This window comes from Schistocerca americana, chromosome 1 (assembly GCF_021461395.2).
Source record: "Schistocerca americana isolate TAMUIC-IGC-003095 chromosome 1, iqSchAmer2.1, whole genome shotgun sequence".
NCBI classification, from domain to species: Eukaryota; Metazoa; Arthropoda; class Insecta; order Orthoptera; family Acrididae; genus Schistocerca; species Schistocerca americana.
Window position 1 is genome coordinate 332,813,210 of NC_060119.1, and position 14,740 is coordinate 332,827,949.

General features: G+C 42.5%; 1 protein-coding gene across 1 annotated transcript in view; it reads right to left on the reverse strand.

Annotated features, from left to right (window-relative positions):
- Positions 1 to 8,931: 8,931 nt before the first annotated feature.
- The window catches only part of LOC124623094 (esterase FE4-like), a 136,248-nt gene continuing 130,439 nt past the window's right edge, over positions 8,932 to 14,740 (reverse strand). The window contains exons 9-10 of the mRNA XM_047148888.1: positions 9,797 to 9,926; positions 8,932 to 9,407 (exon numbers count right to left, since the gene is read on the reverse strand). Of these exons, the coding sequence (XP_047004844.1) occupies positions 9,254 to 9,407; positions 9,797 to 9,926 (284 nt within the window). The 3' untranslated portion in view covers positions 8,932 to 9,253. The remainder of the gene's footprint in view (positions 9,408 to 9,796; positions 9,927 to 14,740) is intronic.

The window sequence follows — 14,740 nt, forward strand, 5'->3', positions numbered from 1 at the left end:
TTTTTCGTTTGTGCGAGGATTTAGAGAAGGAACTGCAGTGCGGTCTTCCTCTGTGAAACAGCTTTGGAAAAAGGTGTTTAGTATTTCAGCTTTACGCGTGTCATCCTCTGTTTCAATGCCATCATCATCCCGTGGTGTCTGGATATGCTGTTTCGAGCCACTTACTGATTTAACGTAAGACCAAAACTTCCTAGGATTTTCTGTCAAGTCGGTACATAGAATTCGTGTCTATCTTGGCCACAATAATGCTTTCACTATGCTGTTTGTAGTAGCTTACCCACACTCCTATTTTTTTTATTCAGTATTAAACCGACTCCTGCATTACCCCTATTTGATTTTATATTTATAACCCTGTATTCGCCTGACCAAAAGTCTTGTACCTCCTGCCAGCGAACTTCACTAATTCCAACTATATCTAACTTTAATCTATCCATTTCCCTTTTTAAATTTTCTAATCTACCTGCTCGACTAAGGGGTCTGACATTCCACGCTCCGATCCGTAGAACGCCAGTTTTCTTTCTCCTGATAACGACGTCCTCCTGAGTAGTCCGCTCCCGGAGATCCGAATTTTGTTAATCACTTAAATATCGAAGTATGTCCAATCTGCCACAGGGCATTAAAATACAGCTACGGCGGCAGATGAAAATTTTTGCCTGACCAGGTTCGAACCCGGATTCGTGGTGTCTTTTCTTTCGGATATGTCCGAAAGAAGAGACACCACACATATATGCACATGCAGAGTATTTCAGGAGGAATAGCAGATATTTTAGCAGGTTGAAATGTAGACGAACTGCGTAAAATGTTCCATATAACTGCGTGCACATTTTATTGAGTATAGAGATACAGCTGTTAGTATGTAACCCTAACAAACTCGAAGCAAAGGCAGATGAAGACCTTCAAAGTTGATTTTCAAAAATTCCTCCACCAACTTTAATGAACGTTTGATTTCTCTTGATAACACCATGTGTAGCTCATCTGAGGTCTTCTTTGCTTTCTTTTATGAGGGCCGCACTATTCATAAACCGAACGATCAAATCGGCTCTTGGGTTTACTTTTTCTTTGTAGACTTCGCCTTTCAACCAATCCCGCAAGCAAAAATCAAAAGAGATAAGGTCCGTAGACCTTGGTGGCCAAGAAATGTGCCCTTTGATTGATCCATCTTCCAGGAAATGTTAGGTTTGGATGATGTGTCACCTGATGACTAGAATGTGCAGGAGTCCTGCCAAGCTGGAGGAACAAACGCATTCTTGTAGCCAAAGGAGCCTCTTCTGATAATGCTGGAAGCTCATTTTCAAGGAAATGTAGACAACGGAGTCCTGTAAGGACCAACAAACGAAATGAAAATGCATTGAACCCAGCTGTATGTACTCAATAAAAATTGGACACGTGTTATAAGGCATTTTTTTCTGCAATCTGTCTGTACTACCACCTCACACAATATTTACTATTCCTCCTTAAACATCGTGTATAATTATTGAGGTCTCGACAGGCCATCGAAAGTTTATTTATTTATTTCGAGTCAAAAACATTACAACAATATTTACAATATATACAATATAACAAATCAGGTCAAATCATAAAAGAACAAACTAAACGGTATTAGCCCAAAATTGTGCAACGGCAGCAGCATTGTCTGAAACATCAACAAGCTCTTGTGTGGAACATGATACAGGACATCTAGGACAGTTAATTAAATGTTTGGTTGTCTGTTCTTCTCCGCAGTCACACAAGGTGGAAGATTCCTTCATGAAGCCCCATTTAAACAGATTGTCCTTAGTTCGTCCGACGCCACTCCTGAGCCGATTTAGAGACTTCCACACTGTCCAGACTTGATTTCCACCAGGAGGAAGGGTCTCAGAAGGAGTCATCCAATCGTTACTGTCAGATTTTGCTGTCCACTGAGATAGTCTGGCTGCTCCAGTCCGACCGGTGAGGGGTGTAGTAGTTCTCATGAAGCTCCTCCTAGATTTGAGTCTACTAATTGGTAGCTGGTATCCATGTAGCAGGTGATCGGTGTTATGATCTGCTTTATGTCTCTCAAGTTTGGCTGCGACTTCACGCCTTATGTCTGGAGGAGCAATACCTGCTAGTTTATGGAGTTTATCAATAGGTGTAGCTTTGAGGCATCCCGTTACTGTCCTGCAGGTTTCGTTCAGGGCCACATCAACCTGCTTTGCATGAGATGACTTGTACCATACAGGACATGCGTATTCAGCTGCGGAATAACACAGGGCCAAGGCTGATGTTCTTAGTAGTTTGGGATCTGCACCCCAAACGCTGCCAGTGAGCTTCCGCAGGATGTTGTTACGAGCAGCAACTTTCTGCTTGGTGTTAGTGCAGTGTTTTCTGTAGGTCAACGTTCGATCTAAGGTGACACCCAGATATTTGGGGTAGAAACAATGTTCAAGCTCTTGATCTTCCCAAAACACTGTAAGTTTTCTATAGGCCTCTCGATTGCGTAGGTGGAAAGCACAAACTTGAGTTTTAGCAGGGTTCGGTCTTAAGTTATTGACTCTGTAGTACTCAGATAGGTCCTTGAGAGCAACAGTAAGCTGGTTTTCTACTGTGTCAAAATCTCTGGCTTGTGTGACTAAGGCAAGGTCATCTGCATAGATGAAACTCTTTGTAAGAGAAGGTTGAGGCTGGTCATTTGTAAATATGTTGAACAATATGGGGGAAAGGACACTACCCTGAGGCAAGCCATTCCTTTGACTTCTCCATCTACTCTTTCTTCCTTGGAACTCCACATAGAATCGCCGGTTTTCCAAAAGTGTCTGCACAGTTCTGGTGAAATTAATGTCTCTAGTGATGTAGTAGACTTTGTGCAATAATTGTCGATGTTGAATGGTGTCATATGCTGCTGTGAGATCCACGAAGACAGCCCCGGAAATGTATCCTTTTTCATATCCCTCTTCAATATGTTCAGTCAGATTAAGGACTTGTGCTGTACAATTCTTTCCAGGTCGGAAACCTGCTTGTTGAGGTATGAGTTGTTTTTCAACAATGGGAGTGAGTCTATTTAGCAACATTCTTTCATAGATTTTATACAAATGGCAAAGGAGCGAAATCGGTCGGTAGTTCTTGGGATCAGCTGCACCCTTTCCAGGTTTTAGTAAGGGAATAACTTTAGTTTTCCTCCAGATGGCAGGGATCTGTTTCCGCTTCAGACAACCATTATAGAATTGCAGAAGCCATCTTTCCGTGATGGGACCAAAATGTTTAATTTGCTCAATCATTAGGTCGTCTAGACCAGGCGCTTTACCATTTTTGCATTTCTGAATTGCGGTTCTGAGTTCTTGTAAGATGAAGTCATTTGATATATGGTTGTTTTCACGTTCAGGTTCTCTTTTGAGTTTTGTTCTATCTTTAGCACAATTGACCCTTCCATTCTGAACTAGATGATGAGCAATTTGATCTGGTGCAATGTTTGCATGGCCATGATTGTGGACAGGGTCGTTGTTCAGGCGTCGCAGCAACTGCCAGGCTTTCTGACTGCTTTTAGACATATCAAGGTTCTCGAGTAGCTCTATCCATCGTTCTTTTTTGGATTTGGCTAAGGCTGAGGATAAATTTTGGCCAGCAGTTAAGGTTTCAATGCTGTAAGGATTATCATTGAAAAGTTGGATATAGTTATGTAGATGCTTCACGGATTCTTCTGTCAAGCCAGGTATGTAGTTAACTCGACAGCCTCTGGGAGTTGAGAGTCTTGAGCATCTTTTCACGGCTTCTACAAACTCATCATAGTTGGAAACTGAGGGTTCTATGCGTGAAACTTCTGAGTCAAGGAGATCAGCAAACTTCTGCCAGTCTGCTTTCTTGAAATTGTATCGCCTTCGGAATGATGTGATTCTAGGAGTAATGGCTGCAAACACTTGGCAGCCTATGGGGCGGTGTTGAGTATTTGGTATCGGATTTAGAACAGTTTTTCTGCATTGGTGAGCTATGTTCTCGCTAACAAAAATTAAGTCGGGGTTATACCCACGTTTCCAACGCCCACTGTTAAAAGATGGTGGGAGTTTATTATCATGGACAAGATCGAAAGTTTTCAGTGCTAGACTCACGTCATCGTCTCCGATCTCCGAACCCTCGCGGGAACACAGTGTGGCTGCGAGTGAATGGAATAATGGACGGGAGGGGGGGGGGGGGGGGGGGGAAGGAGACGAGGGGGGGGGGGTTACCACTTATGTGGTATACGCCAAAGATGGGAATTTGCTTCTGGCGAGAAGCGTGTGTCGATAGGTCCAGCAGGCAGGTTGGCCCTTGTGTCCATATAGTGCAATGGTCACCACGTATGGTTAGTAAGCAGGAGGTCCAGGTTCGAACCTCGGTCGGTCACATATTTCATCTGCCGTCTTTGCTGTATTTCAACGCCCTGTGACAGTGTGGACGTCTGTCCTTCAATATTTAAAATGAAATTGTTTTTTGAGGCAATACAGGTGATTTGAGAACATTTGTCTTGCCATCAATGTATAGGGACTTCAACGGCATCCATTCCGTAGTCATTGGTTTGTGGTTGCGCTAACCGATGTCATATACATGCGAATCATATTGTAGCACATATGTAGTCAAAGAACGAATGGTCAGTATACAAGTATTTACGAACAGTAGAAGCAGGATTGCAGCGAGCTGATCACTTAACCAAGTCCAACATAGAGTACCTGTGTAGTAAGTCATTTCAGCTGCATAGCTGACGGTAATATTTGTCAAGCAATTCACTGCAGAATTAATGTAATACCGGCACGATGATCTCTGTAGTCGCACTGTATCATTGGTAGCTCGTGAATGGAGTACTATGTTCATTAAATCAGATTACTCAAGCTGATGTCAAATAAAGAGAAGCGACGACGCCACCACACTATCTTCACTTCGGTAGTCAGCGCCAGATTATGTAACGTTACTGTAAGCAGTTTGACAACGTAACACCACCACATCCATTGACATCACACAGTTGTTACTCGCAGTAATTACACGTTGCTGATGTTTGTCAAGAATGGTGGAAAGCGCCTCATGAAAGTGAAATTCTATTTGCATTATGCCTAGGATATAGAGAATCCTAAATAACAGTAAGAGATTACCCAGCGAAGAGAAGAGTCTACGTATTGTCCAGAGTTCTTGCAGTTTCATATTAATGTAGTTCCCTATAGTTTCGCACTAACGGGTTCTTTTGGCTATCAGAATACTCATATGGGAATTATCAAAGTGCAATTGCTAGAACGCTCGACTACCTTAATAACACCTTATTTTGGATTGAATACGACTCGGAAAGCGACGTTCATTTGACGTTTCCGTCCGTCTCCAAACGACTTACTGAATAAGCCTGAAGTGCACTTAGAGTTGGGTTGCCTGCCGCATGAATTCAGTAAAGTGTTGTGGCAGCTGGCAATCATTGCTGACTACAGACATGTGCAAATATCTTCAGTGTTCTAGGGGACCTCGTCTTTGTTGCATTTTTTTCCATACCGTAATTAGCACAATAACATAAAGCTCATTCTACTGAAGAACTTACTGCCACAGAAGTGAGACCTAGATCACAGAATGTCGTTAACTGTGAGAATTACAATTGTAATTTCACAACTCTTAAAGAAACCTAATATTCAGTCCTGAATCGATCTCACATTTAACTTTTACGAGAGGTCCTGCCTATCGAAGTTCAGATATTACTTCTGGAAACACTTTGCAGTATTCAAAACCATTTCTAAAACTTTCCAGAGTTCATATTCCGCAACTAACACTTTCCAAAATCAAATCCGTTCCAACACTTTGCAAGATTCTTATCTCTCAACTAACACTTTTCTAGTTCCCATCCCGGACGAGCACCCAGTTGTGAGCTATCATCCCAAAGATGTTCGGGCTCAGATGCGGTTCCTCTTCGTCGAAACGTCTTGGCTCAAACTCGTCTAGGGGTTGAACCGCATGTGTCGTATTACACCCCTAAATTAGACACTTGTGACCCTTTGGTTAAATTGTCTGGCTAATGCTAAGTTTGCGAAATTCTATGTAACATACAATGTTAATATAACACATAACAACAGTAATAATAATATCGGGAGCCAAATTAACGATTCAGAAAGCAAACTAATAGCGAAAATGGTCACATTTAGAATTGCTATTACACTCAAGCGCATATCCTTTTGACACAATTCGATCATTCACAATCTCATCGCGAATTACAAGTCCAATACTCTACCTCGTTAACTACGCGGAAAGTTAAGAGTTCACACCAGGCGCGTGGCTGTTCACCGCTAAGTCCCGTGATACCACACAACGCGAAATTTTCGAAGTCGTTTCACTTCCTACCTACCTAAAGACCGACCGTTCGCTTTCGCATCTCCGCCAGCACTGTCCCTCTGCCCGTCCCCGGCCGCGTTTCCCGCGCGCCAAACATCTTCACTCAACTGACTAGGGCAGTTCCCTTTCCTGAAGCTGTCCATCTGATTGGCTACAGCTTATTCTACATTATTTTACATTTTAACATATTTAAATAATCGAAGATTGACCACTTTGACGTTCTAAATAAAGTAACATTGATATCCATTACATAAAAAATGTTAAGTTCTTTTACATAAAACCACTACAGTTTCCTTCTTAGCTTTGAATGTCATGGCCAGTAGCCTGGCCCCAATGAGCTTTCTGATAAATAAATAAAGAACAAAAGTAACTATTATGCACTAAACTTTACAACAAATATTCTATTACTTAATGATTCAATAATGTGTCATGCTGCCATCGTTCAATGTGTTTTTACTGAGGAAATGGTGTCTGATGCTTAACTGAAAATACTGACAATTTAAATTTACTATACCTTTTAAACAAATAAAGTTGCAGAGTTGATATTTACAATATTTGTCATTCTAATGATGCGCTTCTATATGGAATGTCGATCATTAAGATCGACCAAAGCTTTCAGATTTTAGCATTCAGGTATGTGTTACAAAACTTGTTAATTTCACTTTCACAGTAAATCCTAAACAATTATAGACATGATCAATATTCAAGTTCAATTGGGATCACCATGCAGTTTTATGAAGGATGGTAGAATAAAATCACTATGGCTTCATTCCCTGAATTACCACAGAATTAAATAATTTTCATGAATGTTTCCCTTTATGGCTGATCTTAGGTCCACCATATTGAACACTGCTATGTCTCCCTGTCCACAAGCAGCTTCTACGGAGTTTCCCCATGACGTAGTGTCTCGTCTGTCTCTCTCGCACACTACTGCACATAGCCTTCATTCAGCATAATATACGCCTGTGAATTTCTCCATCTCGTGGCGAAGCTGCGCTCTTTGTGGCACAAAGTCCTGGACGACAGGGTCCGTTTGTCAATTCCTGAAGGCTGACTCTTTCGACCATTTACTTAAATGAGAGCTAAATGCTCGTTATCTCACAACATCGACGGTAACTGCCTAGTCTGGCTACTGCTAACCTCTGACCAATGGTGCATGATGACACAGACTGTTGCAGGGAACCCATCACTTTTCCTCGGTTGACAGGCGTAAACGTGAAGACGTTAAGGTGTGTTGGGTGCACAATGCGGCGATTCTCCCTCCTGGTGGTCACACGTGGTCGGTTGGAACCATGACGACGAGTGTGCCTGCCCGTCCCCATGTTGACAACTGTCAATATGAATCCCGCAAATCTCTGGATATAGCTCGATTCGACCATTCGGTCAAATAAAGACCCAGTATGTGCTGAAATGCTGTCGCACACGAGTATGTGGCATCTCCGTGCCCTTTGCATTTGTGTTTTTTTTCCTTTATTGGATTTCGATTTCCCCTGAAAGGGGGCGGGCTGGCAGCAGCTTAGTACGCCGCTCTTCAGCCTAGAGAATTTTTAGAACATAAGAAGATAAGAAACAATAAAAACAGGCGATAAAACAGTGACGTAAAATGTAAAACGGCGGAAAATTGTGGAAAGTTAAAACATAAGACAAATGGTGGGCGATCATAATAAAATACACAGGAATCAGACAGGGAAAATAGTAGGCAGACAATTAAAAAACATGACGACGGTCTGGATTCTGTTCGCATGAGATAGAAAAATCACATCCTTCGACAGCATGATGTTCATTCTTAACACTTCGGAAAAGATGCACAACGCTTAACAATCACTGGGAACACTGCACTAAAAAGTTGGCACAAAGATGACACGCCACAGGCAAGGGCAGGGGGAGGGGGGACTGGGACCTGGACAGATGAGGGGAAAAATAAGGGGGGGGGGGAGGACAGGAAAAACGAAAGGCGGGGAGGGGGGCGGGACCAACGAATGGAGAGGACTCAGTAGGGGGGAGCAGGGCGGACGCGAGAGGGAATGGGGAAAGGCAGAGGAAGGAAATGCAAAACGACTCCGGGGAGAGAAGGGAGGCAGAGAGAGGGCAGGCAGGGAAAAAACAGGATAAAGGGGGGGGGGGAGGGGAAGAGGGACCCCGGGAAAAGGACAAAGGAAAGGAGGGGGGTGAGGATTAATGTTGATAGGAGGGATAAATGGAGGAATAGAGGGCATCATCCACCTTGGGAAAGGAGATGAATGGTGAAGAGATGGAGGGCAGGGGGGACACAACAGTGAAGGCGTGGCAGAGGGTGGGGGTTGAAGAGGAGAGGAACAACCAGGGGATGAGGGGGATCAAGGCTGTGGGAGGTGTAGAGGATGCAGATATGTTCGAGGAATAGGAGCAGATGGCGGAAAGGAATCAGGTTGTAGAGGATCTGCATGGGGGACGGGTGCATTTGTGCTGTTCATGTCCCTTAAATATCCTACCAGGCCTGGTAACAAAAATAAAAATGAACAACACTAATGCACTTTGGTGGCGGCTAGACTTATCACAAGGAATTGCAACGCAAATCAATTACATACTTTTTAATAGTCATCTTAAATCTCACAAGTAACGATTATTTAAATACAAAGTATATATTTTTCCATATGCATAATTTTACTGACATTTAATATATGAACAAAAATCTTCTTCTGCAACTGGAGCTCATAGTTAAGTTTCATTGAAGCAGGGAGAAAAACACAGTGTGTGCTGATGAAATCAAAATTAGAATGGAGCATCAGCACAGAGAGACTCTCAGGAAGTTCTACATAAACATTAAACTAATGTTTTGTCTCAATGGGTACGATTCATTGGAACTGTTGTTAAGGCTGTGAGCTGCATTTAGGCGGAGTGACGGGTAGATAAACGAAAGTGGCCAGTCATTTGGTAGATAACAAGAGAGAAGAAATTCCAACTTTAAATGCTTCACATTGTAGACCTACGGCAAAAGACTGTGCCAAAATGCATATTCATTTTGTTTTAACTTGTGCCGAAGAGTTAAATTCGCATCGATGTTCAAATAAGGTGCCTCTTCTGTGGTGTACCGAGTCCAGTTTTGAGTAACTACAGAGTCCACATTAGGTGTTGGGTTCCTGAAACAAGCAATAAATCCGTTATTAACATATAAGACCCGAAAAATTCATTAATACTGTGTTGTCTGTTATTTTGATTTGCATATTTAGTAGAATTCACATCATTTTTATGTTTCTTGGTAAGATTTTTTACCACAGTTTTATGAACTATAGGAATGCATTGTGCGCTATACTGAGATTCGCTCTCTTATTTATTTAATGAGCCATAAGAATTACATAACATTTAGTAGAGATATTGTCAATCAGCACAAAGTATGTACATGTTTCCATGGGAAACCGTAACACAAAACAATTTATTAACTAGACAATCTCCGTGCCAGTGCTATACTTGGCTTTGTTCAGTGTCAAAGAGTAATACAAAGCGACATGCAGCATAACTGGGCTCTTACCCGTATTTAGCGAAGTTTGTCCACATTGCAATGAGTCTGCTTCTGACAAGAGCGGCTTCAGATCCGTCTTCCAGTGTCTCAGCGCCTCTTCCAACGAACATGTAATTTATATCGTTGCTGTGATTGGCACCTATCAACGAAATCAACGAAGTGAATTTATATTCCAAATTTTCCTAATCCATCGATATAAATATTACGTACATTATGTAAAGGATGTAAGACAGGGATGTAGTCTTTCGCCCATACTGTTCAATTTGTACATCGAAGAAGCAATGATGGAAATAAAAGAAAGGTTTAGGAGTGGAATTAAAATTAAAGGTGAAAGGATATCAATGTACGAGTCGCGGATGAAATTGCTATCCCGAGTGAAAGTGAAGAAGAATTACATGATCTGCGGAATGGAATGAATAATAAGTACAGAGTATGGACTGAGTGTAAATCGAAGAAAGACTAAAGTAATGAAATGTTGCACACATGAGACCAGGAAGAAATTTAACATCAAAATTAATGGTCACGAAGTAGTTGAAGTTAATGAATTCTGCTACCTAGGCAGTAAAGTAAAAAATGACAGACGGTGTAAGGAGGGCATCAAAAACAGACTAGCGGTGGCAAAAAAGGGCATTTCCGGCCATGAGAAGTTTGCTAGTATCAAACGTACGCCTTGTTAGAAGAAGAAATTTCTGAGAATGTGCGTCTGGAGTACAGCACTGTATGGTAGTGAAAAATGGACTGTGGGAAAATCGGAACAGAAGAGAATCGAAGCATTTGAGATGTGGTGCTACAGACGAATGTTGAAAATTAAGTGGACTGATAAGGTAAGGAATGAGAAAGTTCTGCGCAGAATCGGAGAGGAAAGGAATATGTGGAAAACACTGATAAGGAGAAGGGACAGGACGATAGGACACCTGTTAAGACATGAGGGAATAACTTCCATGGTACTGTAGGGAGCTGTAGAGGGTAAAAACTGTAGAGGACGACAGAGATTGGAATACATCCAGCAAATAATAGAGGACGTAGGTTGCAAGTGCTACTCTGAGATGAAGAGGTTGGCACAGGAGAGGAATTCGTGGCGGGGCGCATCAAACCAGTCAGAAAACTGATGACCCAAGAATAATTTATAATATGTTGTATAATCTATTATATATGGTGTGAATATTATTAATATTAATAATATTATACTATTTACGGCCGACATCTGAACACTAATATAGATTTGATGATTCTACATTGTACTGGTATGTTTGTACTTACTTGTATGCCTTTTAACTTAAAAATGAGATAAAATCAGAAGTATATGTATCTGTTTCTTTAGTCTATCAAAAAACTTTTAATTTCTTTGTCACGCAAAGCTGATAATAGTGTTCTTATTTTGCCATTTAATAATATGTCAATCACTCACAAAAGAGTAACTCTATTATAGGTAAAAGCGTGCGTGCCTTCTGTTTGAGCATTTTGATTTCATTCTTGATGAAAAAACTCTAAAGTTACATCGGTTTCACTCATAATTAACAAAGAATTTCTGGTTTATAATAAGCTTCAACGATGTAAAGAATGGCTTTTGAGTAAGCGAATTACTAAATGTCCTCTATTTTTTAAACTGTGCTTAAACAGGAGCCTTTTAAAGCATTCAATTCGTTACTGAAGCCTGCCCTTACATATTTCAGTCTTCTATTATTCTCTGGAATATACCAGAGTTTGTTGTCTAACAATTACCAAGTGGCTGACACGCTGCATTTCAATGGTATATATATTACTATACCATTGAAATGCTGTGTACTTTATTAATAACTGCACGTTAACGACATTTTGTTGATCTGTCAGCAACAAGTAATTTGTTATACAGGGCACTATTAAACTGATGAAAGCTGGTTCTGGTTCAAATGGCTCTGAGTACTATGGGACTTAACTTCTGAGGTCATCAGTCCCCTAGAACTTAGAACTACTCAAACCTAACTAACCTAAGGACATCACATACATCCATGCCCGAGGCAGGATTCGAACCTGCGACCGTAGGAGTCGCACGGTTCCGGGCTGAAGCGCCTAGAACCGCTCGGCCACCATGGCCGGCAAAGCTGGTTCTGTCTCGGTGCTAATGATAGCCGTGTGTTGGTCAGAAGGAGGCCAGTTGAGGACCTGTACCCAATCTGTCTGCGTGCTATACACACTGGACTTACATCTGGAGTTATGGTCTGGGGTGACTATGTGACTATAGTCTGGCAACCGTCAATGAAGGTGTAGGATGGGACATATTTCTTTAGCTCTGTTCCGTCGTAACGACAACTGCCGGCACGACGATCAAGAACGGAAGAACAGAGAGCGCTGTCTGACGACGTCAGCCAATAGTACGCTGACTAGGACGACACCAAGAAAGAAACGGCATCTACACGAAGAGAATATAAGCGCCGCGCCGCCCAGCCGCAGCCGGAATGGAATACGAGCCGTCATACAAATGCTACAGCAGTGACTTACGAACTGCATTGCTCTGTTTGCATTAAAATTGTCTATACCGAAGGCCATTGATTATTTACATGTCGCCAGTTGTTTACTACACACCTTTGTGAATACGCAAAGTTAAATATTGTCGATTTAACTTATTGTAATAAACTCCATTAATACGATTTGCTTGAATTGTTGTGTAACGATCCGAGAAAACCGCATCCTAGGCACCCTATATTAGACGAGTGGGCAGACACAAACAGCTCAATGCGTAACTGACCGCACTCCATTCAAAATTGGATATGTAGTGAACTGCGCCCATTTCTCTGCTACATTCCCGAGTATTGTTCCATAAGCACGCGGTGACGCAATCACGTCTTCTGTCGGAGGAAGTTTGAAGATGCGGATCGTGTATAATCCTAGCCCGGTATGTTCAACAATTACTGGCCCGTTGTAGCCGCCCGAATGCCGGAATTTGATGTCATCTTTCGTCCGTCCCAAGATCTTGTCACAAGCTGCGTCATTTGTCAGTTTGACGTAAACCAAGCTACTAGCGGTGAACAGGTGTATTTCGATCATGTCTTCACGGATATCTTCACTTCGTCACGTAGGAATTGCTCAATGGCGAGTGCTTTTGGTCTCGCATATTCGTTCGAAAAGGTGAACTTCAGTGTCGTTTTACGGTAAGAATTGGCCATTCTGTCGTTAATCGTAGCACGCGCGAATATCTCTGTCAAGTAAACAACCGCAAGGCACACGCCGCGGTGAGGATATGAACACCTCCATCCACACTGCTTGGCAGCCGACGGCAACCTGTAATTCAGTGTCAGGGTAGAATCAGGTCACAGACAAGACGGGCACGGGGAAGTGGACTGCTTATTCAGCAGCTCCGCATCTGCCCCTGTGCGGACAGATTACTAGTGGCGTGAGCGTTCTGGGAGGCTGTCCAGCCCGATTACGACAACTACAAGGGCTGTTCGGAAAGTAAGGTCCGATAGCTTCGGAAACGACAGTAGAAATCCGATGAAGCTTTTTTGGGTAGTGTGTCTAGTCCGCCTGTTGATCGCCTCACGTCACTCTTTTCAGTCCTGAGCACATAGTGAGCAAGTAAAGATGCCTAAGGCGATACAATAATGTGACAAAAGTAATGGAACAGGGATATAGAGTTATACAGATGCCTGTAGGACGGAGGTCGTTCAATAAGTAATGCCCCACATTTCTTTTAAAAAGCCATTAATACGCACAGGCAAACGTCCTTGATGGTGCTTCACATGTGATGTTAGTTCTATGCGCCGGTGAAGTTTCGAACCGTTCTGGCAGATGGCAGAGCCGTGTTACAGCGTCAAAATAGCGTCTACATACGACTCACGTTACAAGCAGCGTATTCTTCTTGAATTCTAGAGTGAAGAAAAAGAAAGCGTGAAGATCCATAAACGTTTGTGTGCAGTGTATGGCGATGCTGCAGTTGATAGGAGTGCGGCTTGGCGATGGGTAAAGAAAGTTACAGCCTCAGGAAATGCAGAAACATAGCTCCATGATCAGCCACGCTCGGGACGTCCTGTCACAGCCACTGCTCCAGACATGCTGAATCGTGCGGATGCCATTATTCGTGCCGACCGGCGCATCACAACTCGACAATTGGCTCTACAGTTGTCGGTGAGCATTGGAAGTGCGTCAGCCATGATCGAGTCTCTCGGATATTCAAAGAGGTGCTCACGATGGGATCTACAAATGTTCATAGCGGACCATAACATTCAAAGAACGGCCATTACATCCAGTCCATGGAGCGGCATCATCCCCATTCACCATTTTTCTGCCACAAAAATCATGGTAACAGTCTTCTGGGATTGTGATGGCGTCATTCTCGTGGATGTGATGGCAAGGGGGTCAACCATCAACTCAGAGGCATACGTGAAGACCCTGAATAAACTCAAGAACAGTTTCCGACGTGTTCGATAGGACAAGAATCTAGCATAAATGTTGCTCCAACGCGATAATACACGCCCACACACAAGTCTGAGGACCCAGGAACACATCACCAAATTGGGTCGGACATCATTGCCTCAATCACCCTACAGTCCAGACCTGGCGCCCTCGGACTTCCATCTTTTTGGGTCACTTAAAGATTCTCTATGGGGGACACACTTTGAAGATGACGAGAGTGTCAGTCATGCAGTGAAAACATGACTACGCCTATAGCACAAGAGTTTCTACCAGCAGGGAATACATGTTCTTCCACAATGTACAGCCATAGAACGTAATGGAAACTACGTAGAAAAATAAGACATGGACAAGACATGTTGATGTATATTGTCACCAAATTCTGAGTCTTAACAAAAAATATGTTCTGAGAAAATAAATGTGGGGCATTACTTATTGAACGACCCTCGTATGAAGTACACAAGGTATGAAAGGGAAGTTCATTGGCGAATCAGGTGATTCATGTGAAACGGTTTCCGAGGTGATTATGTGAGCACAACAGGATTTGACAGATTACTACTGCGGAAT